The 17035-nt window shown below is 35.1% G+C and overlaps 1 protein-coding gene across 1 annotated transcript in view; it reads right to left on the bottom strand.

Moving 5' to 3' along the window:
* PKHD1L1 (PKHD1 like 1) overlaps positions 1-17035 on the bottom strand; it is a 152009-nt gene that overhangs the window by 112978 nt on the left and 21996 nt on the right. The window contains 8 exon segments of the mRNA XM_033126726.1: positions 96-231; positions 533-692; positions 4772-4863; positions 6216-6484; positions 9349-9435; positions 11664-11774; positions 12974-13044; positions 16748-16790. Coding sequence (XP_032982617.1) covers positions 96-231; positions 533-692; positions 4772-4863; positions 6216-6484; positions 9349-9435; positions 11664-11774; positions 12974-13044; positions 16748-16790 — 969 coding nt within the window.

The following is a 17035-nucleotide window of genomic DNA, read 5'->3' as shown; positions in this document are numbered from 1 at the left end:
AGTAGAATGTTACTACTACTGCAAACTGCAAATACCTCTTTATAATTATACATACATGAAGACAAATAAAATCTTCCTTATTATTTATCACTTACCAGTTTTTTCCTTGTTATAAATTAATCTATATTGGTAAAGTGAACATGAATTAACTTCTATACATGGGCTGGTTACTGTGATCTTCTGAACTTCCTTAGTTGCATTAGTTGTTTCCCAGTTTTCCAATGTTATAACCTATTTCTCAATTAAAAAATTGTATATCTTTACTATGAAGAAAAAGACATTTTAAAAGCATCATAATACAGCTATTCAATGTCTCTTTATTGCCCTATTTTACTGCAAATTATAAAATAATGGTTGTCTTAAGTAACAGCCTCTTTAGTTTATAATACCGACACACCAAGCAACAATCCAATAATTTTCCATGACCACTCTCCCCCAAAACAGTATCTTATCTAGTAAACTGAATAACCAAATAGAACTCCTACCTTTGAACATTCACTTTCTATAAGGTGGGTCTATAATCATAGCAAACCTGTACTTCCTGGACAACTGTTGATTGAGCCTGGATAACTTGTTCTTCATTTACTGCATCTTCTGTTTGTTGTTCAGAGTAGACATTTCTATACTGGTACAGTCCAACATCAACAAAAGCACTTAGTCGATACTCCTGTAGCAAGATTTCAATGTAATATCTGAAAAATAAAGTAACTAATAAATATAACATTTTCTCCAGAGCACTTGTCATGATTTTTTTGCAATGAATAAAATTTCAATACTATATAAATTACCTGCCTGTTAAATGATTTATATTGTAGTATTTCTGATTTTAAATATTAAAATATTAAAAGTTTCATAGTAGTTTGCTAAAATAAAATGAAGTATGTAAGATATCTGCCTTAGTTGAGAATTGTTCCCATTAATGACTAATTCATTCACTTTGTCAAAATATTTATTGAGAAAGATACTAATTCTCATCCTCAAGGAGCTTAAACAAAATTACACCGTAGATTATGATATGAAAAAATGCTCAACTTCACTAGCTATTAGGGAAATGTAAATCAAAACCACAATGAGATTTCACCTTATACTTGTTAGAATGGCTATTATCAACAAGACAAGTAATAACAAGTGTTGGAGAGGTTGTGGAGAAAAAGGAACCCTAACACACTGCTGGTGGGAATGTAAACTGGCACAGCCACTATGGAAAATACTTTGGAGGCTCCTCAAAAAATTAAGAATATAATTACCATACAACCCAGCAATCCCTCTTCTGGGTATCTACCCCCCAAATATGAAACATTTGTCCATAAAGATATATGTACCCCTATGTTCATTACAGTATTATTCATGGTGGTCAAGACATGAAAACAACCAAAGTGTCCTTCAACATGTAAAATTGGATAAAGAAGATGTGGTACATATATACAATGGAATATTACTCTGCCATAAGAAAAGATGAAATACTGCCATTTGCGACAACATGGATGGATCTTGAGATTATCATGCTGAGCGAAATAAGTCAGTAAAAGTCAAGAACCATATGATTTCACTTATATCTGATATAAAACTGAAAGCAACAAACAAACAAGACAAACAAACCAAAACTTACAGACAGAGACAACAGTTTAGTGGTTATCAGAGGATAAGGGGGAGAGGAGTGGCAGACAAGGGCAAAGGGGGTTAAACATATGGTGATGGAAGGAGAACTGACTCTGGGTGGTAAACACACAAAGCAATATATAGATGATGTATTATAGAATTGTACACTTGATTCCTATATAATTTTACTAACTAATGTCACCCCAATAAATTTAATAAAAATTTAAAAAATACAAATTCCCTGGCATAAAATACAAAGGATATGCAGAGGTTAAATTCTTTAAGAAAATGACAGGCAGACTTAGACATGTCATATATTTTGTATATGAGTGGTTATATGTATCAGGGATATAAAGTTCCTACTCTCATGTTCCTCAAATATTGGCTCCACTTTTTTCTTTTTTTTTAATTTTATTTTTTAATTTATTGGGGTGACAATTGTTAGTAAAATTACATAGATTTCAGGTGTGCAATTCTGTATCACATCATCCATAAATCACACTGTGTGTTCACCACCCAGAGTCAGCTCCCCTTCCATCACCATACATTTGATCCCCCTCACCCTCACCCCCCACCCCCCAACCCCCTTACCCTCTGGTAACCACCAAATTACGTTCCCCAGATTAATTTTCAAACCTGTGGCCATCCTGTGGTCACCGACTGCCCTCCAATCCCTTCACCCTCCCCCCCACCCCCCACCCCTCCCGCCCATCTAGCAACCCTCAGTTTTTCCTCTTTGTCTCCAAAACTGTTTCTGATTAGTTCATTCACTTATTCTTTTCTTTAGCATCCGCAAATAAGTGGCTCCACTTTTAACTTGAGAAATAAAACATTGCCTCAGGAAACCTTTACTGATTAGATTGAGTATGATCCTCCAATAAGGTAAATGGGATTCACACCTACATATAGAATTCTTGATTGCTGAGGTCCCCTGTCCATCATCCAACTGCCTATCCAGGATAAGGCATTCACTGACCCACTGTTACAGGTGAGTACAAAGCTACTGCTTCCTTACCTAAATATCTATCAATTTTACAGCTGCCATTTTTGAAGAGCATCATTCAATGTATACTCTTGTAGATAGAGAATAAGTATCTACATTTCATGAAGGACTCTGATTGAGGGACATTTGTCACCTCTCATCTATCTACGATGATGGAGCTCTCAGACATCCCCCTCACAAAACTGATATTGGAGGATTGCATCAGGCTCTTGGCTGCCCTGAGAACCTGTTTGCCAGCTCTACCAAATCACAGTGGGCGACACTAACCAAGGAGCAGAGCTCAAAGAAGAACTATTATATTCTGTATCCTTACCTGGCAACTTAATATTTATTAGGCACTTTCTATGTGCTAGACACTAATCTGAACACTACAGATATTATATTTAATCTTTACAAAATCCTATAAAATAGATATTATTATTATTCTGTTCATATGAATAAGAGACTAAGAGAGTTTTAAATGTTGAAAGATCATTTAAAAATCAGTAAGTAGGGTAGGATTCAAAGTAGATCAGGGTGGCCAAAGAGATATGCACTTAGACAGAGGCTACATTATCTGAGCAGAATGAACTGGCGATATGAGCTACCCTTGGACAGGTCCCAGGGACCAGTGTTCCATAAACCTGCTAGAGTGGCCTCAATTGCAGAATTCACAGTCATCATTCTAAGAGCAGTGTGTAAATTCCAAGCTCATGTGCAGGCAGCAGGTGTATTAGGAGTCACTTTCATGCAAGCTTTGTGCTCTTGCCAAGCAGGTAAACTGAACTCCTTTTTCAAGGCCAAGGCAAAGCCTGAAGGTGAACTGACACTGAATAGCAGGAGGGGTTAATTCGGTACTCCATTTACCCTGAATTGGCCCAGTGATCTTAGTTGAAAAAGAAAATGTTTAAGTATATAAAGAAGCGAGAGTAGAAGGAGGAGGAGAAAAAGAATGAAATGCTTTCTCCATGTTACTGTGGCTAAAACCGCAGTGAGAACATAAGTGTGACTCCTCCCAGGTACCATAGATCCCAGCTCTTCCTATCAGATCTTCATGGCACTGCCTATAAGCATAATCTCATCAATATCTAGAATAGTGATGTGGTAGAAGAACAACAAAAAAACCTCCTCCCATCAAAAGTGAAATCTATTTTTTTCACCCAACCAAGGTTTGGCCATTTGCTTTGGTCAATGGGATACCAGCAAATGTTACACAGGCAGAGTCTTGAAAAGTGTGCGCATTAAGAACTGCCCTCCTTACTGCTGGGAACCCATTCACCAATATAGCAAGTTTGGGCTGGCCTCCTGGAAGATGACAGACCATGTGGAGAGGAATGTCCCAAATTAAGTTCCAACCAGGTCAAGCGAGGCTCCAGATATGTAAGGGAAGCTACCCTAGACCATTAGTCACCAACTCAAGTAGCCACGACAAGAAGAACTGCCTAGCCAACTACAAAATTGGGTCTCTTTAAGCTACTAAAATTTGAAGAGTAGTTTCTTCTGTAGCGAATCTTAACAGATATAAATGATAAATGGAAAATGATCTCAATGACTCTCTTGATGTTCTCCATGCAATAGCTACTTTTAATATATCATGTATTTAACTTTCCTGTTTTCTAGGAATCCTGACTGAATTTTTTTGAATGGGATTATCTGCTTTTTGAATGTTTCCTTCAATTACTCTCTGTCTTTGACCTTTCAGCACTAAATGATGTATTCCATAAGGACAGGGAATATATTTTAACATCCTGTGCATTAAATTTCCAGTACCTGGACAAGGGTCTGGAATAAATTAGTGAATAATAAATATATGTTAACTGTGGCATCAATCCATACAGTTTGGGAATTTTCCTCCAGCAATATACAAGAACTCAAGTGTAGGAACAGAGAAATTACATGACCAGATTGACTGAAAGGTTCTAGTAAAAAACTGAAAACAGGATTGAGTAAATTTCACAAAATTATAATTTCTGCAACAGGGATAACTTAGATGTCAAATTTCCCTGATTAACTGAATGCCACTATTGTTGAAAATATAGAAACAAAATTTAATAAAATTACAGCAAATGCACAATTATAAATTAATCCAATGAACTAGTATCACTTCCATCAATAAAAACAAACTAAAAATATTTTCAGATATAAAGTTATAATTTTTAACTATCACACAATAATTTTAAAAAACCTTACTCTTTTCCTTTCTGAAGAGGAATGTCATCAGATCTTTGTGTTGGACTGGAAAAATAATTGTTGGCATTTGAAGAATGATATGCAATCTTCACCTTATCCAAAAAAAAAAAAAAAAAAAAAAAAGAGGGAGGATGGACGGAGGGAAGAAGGAATGAAGGGAGCGAGGGAGGAAGAGAGAGAGAGAGAGAACCTCATTAATAAACCTTTTCAGTATTTATTATTTACTATTTCTGTCAGTCTTAGAACTTATATGAATAAGAAAATGTGAAACTACTTCCTATTTATCTCCTAAGATCTGTTATCTACGATGATGTGGAATTTTTAAAAATCAGCAAAGCTCACTTCATTCCTTCCACCCTAACATCAACACCACCATATGAAATGTACTGCACAGACCATAGCTTTTCCACAATTACAACTGCAAGGGAAAAGAGAAAGACACAAACCAGGAGGGTGGCTTTAATTGTTAAATAAAATATTATTTTGTTCTGTGGAGAACTTTGAAGGATTTAATCAAAATGAGATAATTAAAAATAGTTCTGAATGATGTCAAAGATCACTAAATAGGTCTGCATACTAGAATAAGAAGACTGGGTTCTCATTATGAAGGACTATACCATCTTTGGTGGAAGCATACTGACAAGCTATGGTAAAATTGGAAATCTCATATCACAGGTAGCAATTTAAACTTGTGCATCCAGTTTTAGAGGTAATCTTGCCATATATATTGAGTCATAAAATGTTCTTTTGATATAATCCATTAGTTTCACATTTATGAAATTATCCTAAAGAAATAATGTAAAATACAGAATCATTTAATGAATACAGATGTTCAGTAAGGTAGTATTTGTGGCCATAAAAAAATCAGAAGTAAGAAACTTATCAATATGGAGACAGTGACCTGAGCTTAGTAAAACCATGCAATAACATACTATTCAGTCATTAAACATGGTATTACATAAATTACTTAATATCATCTGGACATACTAATATGACAAAATAGGACTATAAAATTGGATGTATGATCCTATTTATGTAGAAAACAAAATAGAGATACAAGGAAATGACAGACTTTTCATTTCATGACTGAGTGAGTACAATAGTGAAATATTTTCATTCTTTTCCAAATTTCCTCTGTTGTAGTTATAATTCTTTCATAATAAAAACAAATTTTACTTGTAAAGGAAATATATGTGTTTTTCCCATAGAAGATAAAATTTAGATATGGGAAAGCATTTTCTCTTAGGTCATGGATTTTCTATGACAACTTTATATTTTGTATCACAAGTGTTAAAATAGCCAAGAATCCAACCACATGAAAACTTACCTCATAAATTATTTCATGTATTTGTTGGTTTTGGTTTAGAATAAATTATGTATATGCATATATAAAGATTATCATATTGCTTTAATAATATCAAATAATTTTCTTTAGCTTCCCTACCTTATCCTCTGGAAGTCCAGTGGGGCTGAAATAAATCGCATAACGGTCATCTCCTTTGATGTAGAATCTATAAACATCAGAATCCGGAGCCACCAAAAATCCACTTAGTCGTGCAGCAAATGTGTCTTGCTCCATCAGCCAAATATAGGAAGCTGAATCTACCCAACTGGCACCCAGGTACCCTGGTGTGTTTTCATTGTATTCAAGTATCTCTTCAAGATGTAGTGGCCGGCTATTATTCCATACTTCAAGCTTTAGGCCTCTCCCACCTGTACATAGTAAAATAAAAGAAGCGTTTCATCAGAATTATGATGTGGCATCTCAAAGGCCTTCTGTCTGGGTGGTGGTTATAGATATTCTATTTCAATTCACATTTTAGAGCATGTATGTAAGCAAAACAATCACACATACCTGTACCCGTATCCAGAGGATAGAGTGCTAAGACAGTCTACAATTTATTATTACCTCACTTCTCCGCACCTCAGGCTCCACATATGAAAAATGGAATAATATTACTATTTGCATGATTGCTGAGGATTATATTTTATATATATGTGTGTATGTGTGTATATATATATATACATTCACATACACACATATGTGGAGTCTGAAGTGCAGAGAAGTAATATATATATATATATATATATATGAATATATAATATAATGTATTATTTATATAAGACCGGGTCTTATATTATAGCAAAATAAGACCCAGTCTTATACTAATTTTTGCTCCAAAAGACACATTAGAGCTGATTGTCCAGCTAGGTCTTATTTTTGGGGAAACACGGTACATAATATATGTAAAATACTTAGCACTTAGTAAGTGCTTCACTTAAGATAACAATATAATAATTATTACCTAAGACATCAATGATGTTGCTTTATATAGTCAAGTCTCAAAACTTCAAGATTCAGACCATATGATTACAAAATCTTTGTTTTGATTATTCTCTGAAACAAAAGTTACTTAATGAATGGCTTACCACTAATCAAAGGACGGTACTGTTGGCTTTAAGATTTCTGTCAGTACTTCTTTTTATTTTTTAATAAATATTACTTCTGCTCAAGGATTTCATCACCTTCTTAGAATCAGAGAGAGAATATTCTCATTAAGGTGTACCTACACTTGGCCAGTGTAAACCCTGTGATTAAGCTTTTTCCTCATCAAAAAAAGGAGCCATCATAAACATCAGAGAACATATATCTTTACGGATAAATGTTTTCAGATTTTTTGCGTAGATACCAAGGAGAGGGATTGCTGGGTCACATGGTAATTCTATTCTTAATTTTTTGAGGACCCTCCACACTGCCTTCCATAGTGGCTGCACCAGTCTGCATTCCCACCAGCAGTGTATGAGGGTTCCTTTTTCTCCACAGCCTCTCCAACACTTGTTACTATTTGTCTTGTTGATGATAATCATTCTAACTGGGGTCAGGTGATATCTCATTATGGTTTTCATTTGCATTTCTCTGATGATTAATAATGTTGAGTATTTTTTTCATATGTCTACTGGCGATCTGTATATCCTCTTTGGAGAAATGCCTGTTCAGGTCTTCTGCCCATTTTTAATTGGATTGTTTGTTTTTTTGTTGTTGACTTGTATGAGTTCCTTATATATTTTGGATATTAGCCCCTTATCAGAATAGTTTAGTGGTTACCAGAGGGTAAGGGGGGAAGGGGTTGATAAATAAGGGTAAAAGGGATCAAATATATGGTGATGGCAGGAGAACTGACTCCGGGTGGTGAACACACAACATAATATATAGATGATGTATTACAGAACTGCACACTTGAAACCTATGTAACCTTACTAATAGTTGTTACCCCAATAAACTTTAATTTAAAAAGAAAAAAAGGAGCCATCTAACTATTTCTTCCTTAAAATACAATAACAATCAGGCTCATGCCTTCCCCCAGCAGCCTTAAGCTTGTCTGGAATGTCTAGATCTAGAAAGTAATGGCTACTCCTCTTCAGCTGAGTTGGGTTAGAGAAAAGCTTGAACACTTCAGCCTTTACAGCAGCAGCATTCTCTGATATATGCAACTTTCTGTGATGTTGTCAATTATAAATATCAAAATTATTTTCTTAAACTGGTCATTTTTTCTAATATCAGTCAAAACAAGGAAATTTAAGAGGTTGATAAACATAATTTATGTGGCTTCAAAAATCAGCCACTAACAAAATTATGAACCGATTTCACTGTGTGCACAAAAAAGATACACATTCTACTCAACACGCAAGCATCTCAGTGGTATTATTGTAGATATCAAGGTCATCATCTGTATTTTCACTGGGCCACAGGTGAAAGTCTGAAAAGAATTCTGAGTTCCATTTCTCTCCCTCTTTTCACTCCTAAATAACTCTAGACAAGTAAGGATTTAATCTCTGCCATTTATTTTTTAACTAGAAAAAGGCATATTTTAAACTTCCACATAGCCAGTACCAACATTTATTAATCATCATTTAATTTGAAATTAAAGTCACCATCATGCTCTTATTAATAGAGATGTGCTGTGTTCAGTAGGGTGTCCAAGGAATTTAGGTCAGCCTTACCTCCAGGGGTGCAGCCTCCATGCAGATATTTTTATGCAAATACTTCCTAATCCAGAAAGTATAGAGAAAAAAAAAACAACTAGGAAAAAATTTACTATAATTCTAAATACAAATTCTAAAAAGTTGAAATAATTTTCTTTTTACTAATTGTTATAGGCTGAATGTTTGTGTCCCCCCAAAACTCATATATTGCAACTTAATGCCAATGTGTTATTATTAGGAGGTGGTACCTTTGAGAAGTGATTAGGTCATAAGCGTGGAGCCCTTATAATTGGGATTAGTGCCCTTATAAAAGAGACCCACTGAGCTCCCCAGCCCTGAGAAGACACCATCTATGAGGAAGAAGTCCTCACCAGACATCTAATCTGCCAGTACCATGATAATACGTTTTCGGGGGTTAGGATGTCAATCCTAACCCCCGAAACTGTAAGAAATAAACGTTTGTTGTTTATAAGCTACCAAGTCTATAGCATTATGTTATAGCAGCTCGAATGGACTAAGGCATTAATGATGTACGTCAATAATATTCTTCTTTTGTAAATGTGGAATGGCCATTCTCTCTTCTGGTAACTTACCTGGATATACAGTTCTGATAATAGGTTTCGAGGGTGTCTTGCAACATATGCTATTTTCTGTGACATTCAAAACATCACAGTCTTGACCTACAGAGAAGCAAGGTACAGAGCTATTACTATAGAGCTTCAGAATACAAATCACATCAGCCACCTTGGGGCATTTTTTAAATTAAAACAAAGTTGTACAAGCAAGAAGCAAAGTTGGAGGGGGTCTGCATTTCCTTTATATGTTCTCCATTAAAGTTTACCACTCATTAATCGTCATACTTCTATAAGGCAACATTTTCTTGGCAAAATATCACAAGTCTGAGTTATAAAATTTCACAATTTCTGAGAAACAAAATTAAAATGTTGATAAAACTGGGGCAGCCGGATGGCTCAGTTGGTTCGAGCGCGAGCTCTTGGCAACAGGGTTGCCGGTTCGGTTCCTGCATGGGATGGTAGGCTGCGCCCCCTGTAAGTAAGATTGAGGACAGCGGCTGGGCGCCCTCCATGGCTGGATTGAGGGATGTCGACTGGGCTTGGAGCTGATGGGCCCTGGAGGGGCGCACTATTCCCCAATATTCCCCAATAAAAATTAAATTTTTTAAAAAAAAATTTGATAAAACTAAATAACTGTAAAAAGATTTCTCTTCTGGGGGGGTCCAAAGTGAAGCCATATATTTTGTTCCTTGGGGAAATGATGTTAATTAAATCCATGATGGTCAGAATTTACAAAAGCAGGTGATCCCAGTACGCTTAGGTGAAATAAATAAGTAAGTAAGTAAATAGATAAATAAATGGTGGTTCAGTTCAAGGTCTGCAAATGAAAACAAAGGGGATAATCACTTGTAAATGGTATTTGTACAGGCAGACTGAAACCAAAACAGACAAGAGTCTAAACGAGAATGATTACACTTACATAAGCACAAGTAGACTTCAGGGAAGAATCTATGCTTTCAATGCCCATCTGTCCCTCAGAGGGCCTCATGTACGGTCAGCCCTCATTAAGTATTTAACGAAATGGGAATCACAGCCCATGAGAAACGAGGCAAGGGTTAGCAAATGGAGGAAGGTATCTTTGCCAAGTCTTGTTTGGTGGCCTGGAAGCTTTATACTTTGACACTGCCTTTCACTATTTTGAATGCTTTGTAGTGCAAAATCATTGAACTAGAAAACAGTACAGTTGAATAGTACATTAAACCAATTTAGCCTATTTTGTTTGGAGCAAAAGGAAGATAAACTAAAAAAAAAAATCTTTATTTTCAAGAAATTACTGAAGCTTCAAAATCTCGAATATAGTGATCCCATTAATGGCAATGAGACATAAAAACTAGCATGTACAGTTGCATATCAACTGTATCATATCAGATCATAAAACACATTACATAAATTAAAAATATTTTATGCCCCTCATTTTAATATTTAAAGCATATTTATTATGTTTCAAATATCAAAATGACGTATAAGAAACATAAAACTTTTATGGCGTAGGTTTTAATATTTATGCAGGTGACAAGCAAGCATTCACATGGATAGGAAAGACATTATGTAAATGTTAGATAAGGTCGCTTCATATTAATTTCTCTTCTTGAAATCTCATTTTGGCTGGCTTATGAGCAGATTCCTTAAATGTAGAAAACACTAAGCAGAGAGGGCTGCGTGAGAAAAAGTATGTGCCAGGTGCATGGGCTGTCCCCTGCCCATCAAGGTGAGTTAGGTCACTATGACTGACTGGGAAGATCCCCATTATTATATTTACCCCCATCTCCCCTTTGAGCTGCATAGCTCCCTACCTCTGAACAGATCTATACCAGACACATAAAAGTGATGCATAACCAGAGAACCAAGCCCGACGTACATTTATGACCATATAACACATTAGTTGATGCTCTTTCCAAGGTCAGTATCATTAGCAATTACTGATGTCCAGACAAGGCACTGTATCGTAGAAGGGGAGGAGGAGAATATCCCCAAATACTACTTTGAATTTACTCATAATTAGCCAACCCATGAAGAAGTAAGAACAGTTCAAGAAGGACATTTAAGAGTCCATTAAACAGAGGTGTGTATCTCTAAGTGTGGCGAGGAATTTGTGGACAGCAGCCACAATGCTCCCACACAATGCCCTTTGGTACCAAGCTGATCACGCAATGCTACAAGGAGTGGCCCTCACTGCACAGGTGCAGTAGGACAAGTATCAAGCCCCTATGTAAAAATACTCAGCTTTAAATTGAAGACATTAACTGAGAAAAGACTATTATTCTTCTAACAAATTATTAAAGACACAATTTGTTCTTATAAAGCAATATATTAAAAAGTCATGAAAAAAATACCTCCAACTAGAACTCTGACTGGGAAATCCGTCTCATCAAAGAACTGTCCAGTTATTGTTAGCATGGTGCCACCCTGAATGCTTCCTCGTGAAGGTGAAATTGCAGTGACCTCTGGGGAGAGGAAGGGGAAGTATATAAAATAAAATGTTATAAATATTACACCTAAACCCAAATGCTTGCCTTTTGAAATGTTTCTAAATTACCCAGCCATAGCACCCAGTCAGTGTAGGTTTTGCATTTCCGAATGAATGGATTAGGTGTTTCGTTCTTTTGTCTCTAATGTAATCCTGCAGAGAACAATAAACATGGCTTTCACAGAGACCCACCAGTACATCTCCCTGGGACCAGGCTTTAGTGCTATAGAGACACTGGTAATGGGAGGGTTCGGGGAGTAAGGAAAACCTGGGCTGAGCACAGATGTGCGGTTTCAAAAGAAAACGTAGGAAAGCAGGAGAACACCTCTTCTTCCCCTGCGCTCTTGAAGAATGAATTTTTCTTATATTTATGGGCCAACATCTTAAATTTATATTATTTTTCTCATATGGTAATATATTACTTATGATTGGAATTCTTGTGGCTTTATATATAAAAGTTTTAGGTATATTGGTAAATGGGGCCAGAGCATGCCATACGGCAGATTCTTATTAAAATTTATTCTTATTGGTTCCATCAAAGTTCTACGTAGTTTTACATATGATTTTCACATTAAATAAGTTTCTAGAAAAAGCCAAGGTGTGTCATATTTGACTGATTCCAAGACACATTTTTTCACACTGAACATCTTCGAAATCTGAATGTGCCACTTCCATCACTCCTGACGTGGATGGAAATATAATTTTTCCAGGAGGACTTGTGTTTGCTTCTGGCACTCTAAGGGTACTACCAACCTGAGACTTCTATAAATTAAAATAAATTTCAATCTGCTTGAGGATTCTTTTGGACCACACTGACAGCATATATCTGAGAGTATTGGCATGTGGCTTAAATTGACACTGGAAATTTTTTTTTCCCTCCCTCAACCAGCAGCCAAAGTTGAGGTGCGCAAATTTCCCTTCTGTCTCTTTTAGTATGATAAGTTTATTTTCCAATCAACCTTACACTAGGAATGTAGTCTCCAGGGTCTTGGGTTAATGACAGGGTTTCCTATTAGACTCCCCGTCTCAAGCGTTTTTCCCTTCTTAGAAGTACACAAAATAATATACTACGCTCTAAGCCATTATTATTGTTGACTTCATGAAATGAAGTATACACATCTCTCTCTCATTCTCTCTACCTCCCACAAACACACAGAGTGAGAGAAATTCACATACCTGCATATGTTTGAAACATTGAAATTTTATTCAGAGAAGAAACAAAATATGCCATTTTTTGGGGGTAACTCCTGTTTTAAAAAAAAGTTTAAAGATTCTTACTTTATAAATAAACTTTATGTTAGGAAAATATTTAATTTTTTACTTTAGTAATATAAATCATGTTATAATTTACAAAGGAGCTGGACAGAACTTTTGGGGAAGATAAAAATGTTCTGTATCTTGACATATTTATTGGTTACACAATGATAGAAGTATAGAAATACTACACAAATACACATTTGTCAGGACTCAAATATGTGCATTTTATTTCATGCAAATTGTAACTCCATAAAGTAAGAATTTATATCCCCATAAAAAACAGGATAACGTTCCATAAAGGATTGGCTGTTCCACAGCCCACCCTGCTCTCTCTTCTCTTCTAAACCATTCAGTGTCACAATAACTAACACTGAACACTTATCAGGTACCATGCTAAGACTTTTAAGCTTATTTTAAGATTTTTAAAAATCTTTTAATTTATTGTGCCCTTTAATTCTTACCTCGACCCCACAAGGAAGGTAAGACTCAAAGAATTCACTTTTGTCATAAAGATCACAAAAAGATTAAGTGGCAGAAATAGAAGTTAAACCCAGGCAGTTTGAGTCCAGAGCCCTGGCTCCCACCCTATGTACTACACAGTTCTTCTCTCCTGCCACTAATTTGTGTGAGAGTACAAACAGGTGAGAGCAAGTTAACAACAATCCAGCAGCGTTGTCATGCTTAATAAACACAGAGCTTATTCATATTTTTTATAGGTCCACACCAGCATTTCCATAGCCTGGAGGGTTTGAGAAGGGAAAGAATCTGACCCTAGAAATGAAATTCTGTTCCCTTAATGACTTCAATGGCATTCATAATTAGAAAAGTTAAGAAATTCAAATGTTAAGACTCAAACTCATTCATCACAATTAAAATACACGGAACTAGAATCTAGTAGGTTAGTGCAAAAATAATTGCGGTTTTGGCAATTATTTTTAACCTTTTAAACTGCAACTACTTTTGCACGGACCTAATAAAAGGATAATGCAAATCTTGTAGTTGAGACCAACAGTTTACCCCCTTTAAATCGAATCCAGGCATCATAACGTGCATTTGAAAACTAAAGAGTCCCTGGAAGTACGTTTTTTTAAATTAGTTATTTAAGAAGTTCATACTGGAGTTTATATTTTTATGTTATAAGCCTTTCAGTACCTTTCCTAAAGATCTGAAATGATGCACAATATTGTCTGTGGTCAGATCCTGCATCTGAAAAATTAACTCTGCTTCTTAAGTTGATGGGAAAATTGCCTCCTGATATAAAATTGGAATGTAATTTATTTGGTATGACACTGAGGTGATTTTCACTAATTCATTGATAATGATTAGGCATTTCTCAATTAAGGCAGCCTCATCTGAACCTTATCAGTTTGGAACAGCTGTTGTCTGAACTTGGGTGAAAGAGAAAAGAAGGTAGGCTATTAAAAGAAATATAGAATGGGTGCCACAACGGTCTTTAATTGGTTCACTGGATATTCAAGAGTGCCCCTGAAATTTGTAAAATATGTATTTTATAATTTATAAAATGGTTTAACGTTTTAAAATGCCATGTAATCTTAAAACTAGGCTTTTAAGTATACATGTCATATTTTAATAGTTATCTTAAATTCCTAAGATTGTTTTGTATAGAAACACTATTACATCAATTCTGAGACAGTATAAAAATACAGCCATTTGTTTAAAAAAAGAAATTATAAGTCAAGATCACAGAATCAACAATTTTATGTAGTATGTATTTCCCTATATTTTGAGCAAATTTGCTGGGTTTTTAAATTGAAATTTTGGAGACATGTTAATGTAGCATATTGATTTATGTATACTTATCAATCACATTCGAGCTTGATCACTTCTATATTTGGATAATTATTTCTCTGAGAGACATAAGATGGATTTGGCAATTAATACTTTTCATATAGACTCAGAACTAAGAATTCATTTTTCTCACCTTAGGAAAATGACATTGAGAGCATAAAAGAATCATATACTCGTACAGATCAAGAAATCATATTAATCTTGGTAATTGTTGCTTTTAATATGGTTTTCTAATGTGTTCAATAAAACCCTTTTGTTCTATATTATCAAGTTATATGTAAATATATCATGTCCTTGCAGAAAGTAACAGTTAACTCATGGGACTCCAAGTCATTTGCCCCATGTAAATCACCCAGGTAAATCTTAGTACCATTTACATATCATCCACTCTAGTTTGTCCTTGAATAATAATATTCTTCATGGTTTTGGTCCTGTCTATACCGGTCTATAATAAAGTGTCTAGCTCAGGCATCACATTATTACAAACCTATTGCCTCTAGATGTCTAGAACTAGATTATCCCTAAATACAATGATAGTGGATTTGGTATTACTAATTCAATTGCAGTTCCATGCATGTGTGAAACGAATACCATCCTTCTCTTGCAGTCTGCATCCATTAACCAGGAATAACATCTTTGATTGTAATAATCACCATTCTCTTCAAAGTTCTAATCAATGAGTCACTCATCAGAGACAACAAAGAAATCAACAGACTTATCCTATTATTGATCTACTACAGTTATGTTAGCATTAGATGGCTAACTAATGTGATTTATCTGGATTTCTGTTAAGTGACTCATTTTCTCAGTGGGGGATGCCAGGATATTTTGTGCAGAACAATGCACTTAGATTTGGCACAGCATGTTCCTGCCCAGGAAAGGCAATTGGCATGTCCCAGTTACTATGACAGACAACAAATGTCCCCACACATTTGCAAACGTACCCAGGAATGGGGTGATCCTACCATAATAGAGAATCCTGAGTCAAGATGCTAAGTAGTGATGAGATACGGTTCTGTGGCTGAAACCCTCCACTAGCCATGGCAGAATACTGAAATGAAACACTCAGCTTGGAGTTAGACTGAAGGGTTCCCATACTAGCACTGCTTCCTACTGGTTGAAAATCCTTGGGCAAATTATTTAACCTTCCTAAGTCTCATTTTCCTCAGTATGCAACACAGGGTGGATGATATCACTCAATTTTATAGGTTCTTTGGGAGTATTAAACTAGGTAATATACGTAAAGTACTTAGCATCGTTCCTGCCACTCAATATTCATTATCATTATTATCTATAATACAAGGGTTGCAACATGTTGACATTTGCATATGCTGATATTTCTATAAATATTTCATGGTCTTTCTTACTGATATTAGGATGTAGGATATCTGGAAATGAGTTCTATTTTTATTAAAAATCATAACTACAAGTTATTAACATTGGTGCTAAGACAGACTACGGAAAGCTGTAACTACTGTCTTTCACAACTCTATATGTCTTGACACTTTAAAAGAATAACTTTATCAGGTAATGTTAACTACAGGTTTTGTTCATTCTTACATTAGGTCAAATAAAAAACGAATTACTTAGTTATCAAAAGAATTACAATTAAATCAGAAGAGCCAAAGACATAAAATAACACTCTTCAATATCACAATCAAAACTTTTTTTTAATTTGTTGCTTTAGATTTCCCAACAGTTGAAAGGCCATGTCTAAGGCACAAATTATGAATGAAAGGGAGTTACAGACACCTTAAATGTTAATTTGTGGGAAGAAAGTGATTAATTTTTTAGTGATTAATCTCTGGATCTATTGCACAAAGTAAGTACACAGTTTTATTTTATGAATCAATTATGAAAATTATTATTTATAAAATGACCTACCTTCCATAATCACTATCCAAGATGAAACTGACATTGTGATGACCTGCAATTAATTAAAATACACAATCAATTAAATTCCCAAACACAGGAGAACAGTAACTATACATTATAAAGCTGATTTAAAAGCAAAGAAACTTAAAATTAAAACTGTAATTACACATCTATTAATCCTCAAAGAAATGACAACTGAACTATCTTGAAAAAGTATCTACTATTTTAATATTACATACGAAGGTGTCTCAAGGTTATAACTAGAAAAACCTGACAAAATATAATAATGAAAGAAGA

This window comes from Rhinolophus ferrumequinum, chromosome 14 (assembly GCF_004115265.2).
Source record: "Rhinolophus ferrumequinum isolate MPI-CBG mRhiFer1 chromosome 14, mRhiFer1_v1.p, whole genome shotgun sequence".
Classification (NCBI taxonomy): Eukaryota; Metazoa; Chordata; class Mammalia; order Chiroptera; family Rhinolophidae; genus Rhinolophus; species Rhinolophus ferrumequinum.
Note: the sequence above shows the minus strand (reverse complement) of the source record. Positions and strands in the feature narration are given on the sequence as shown.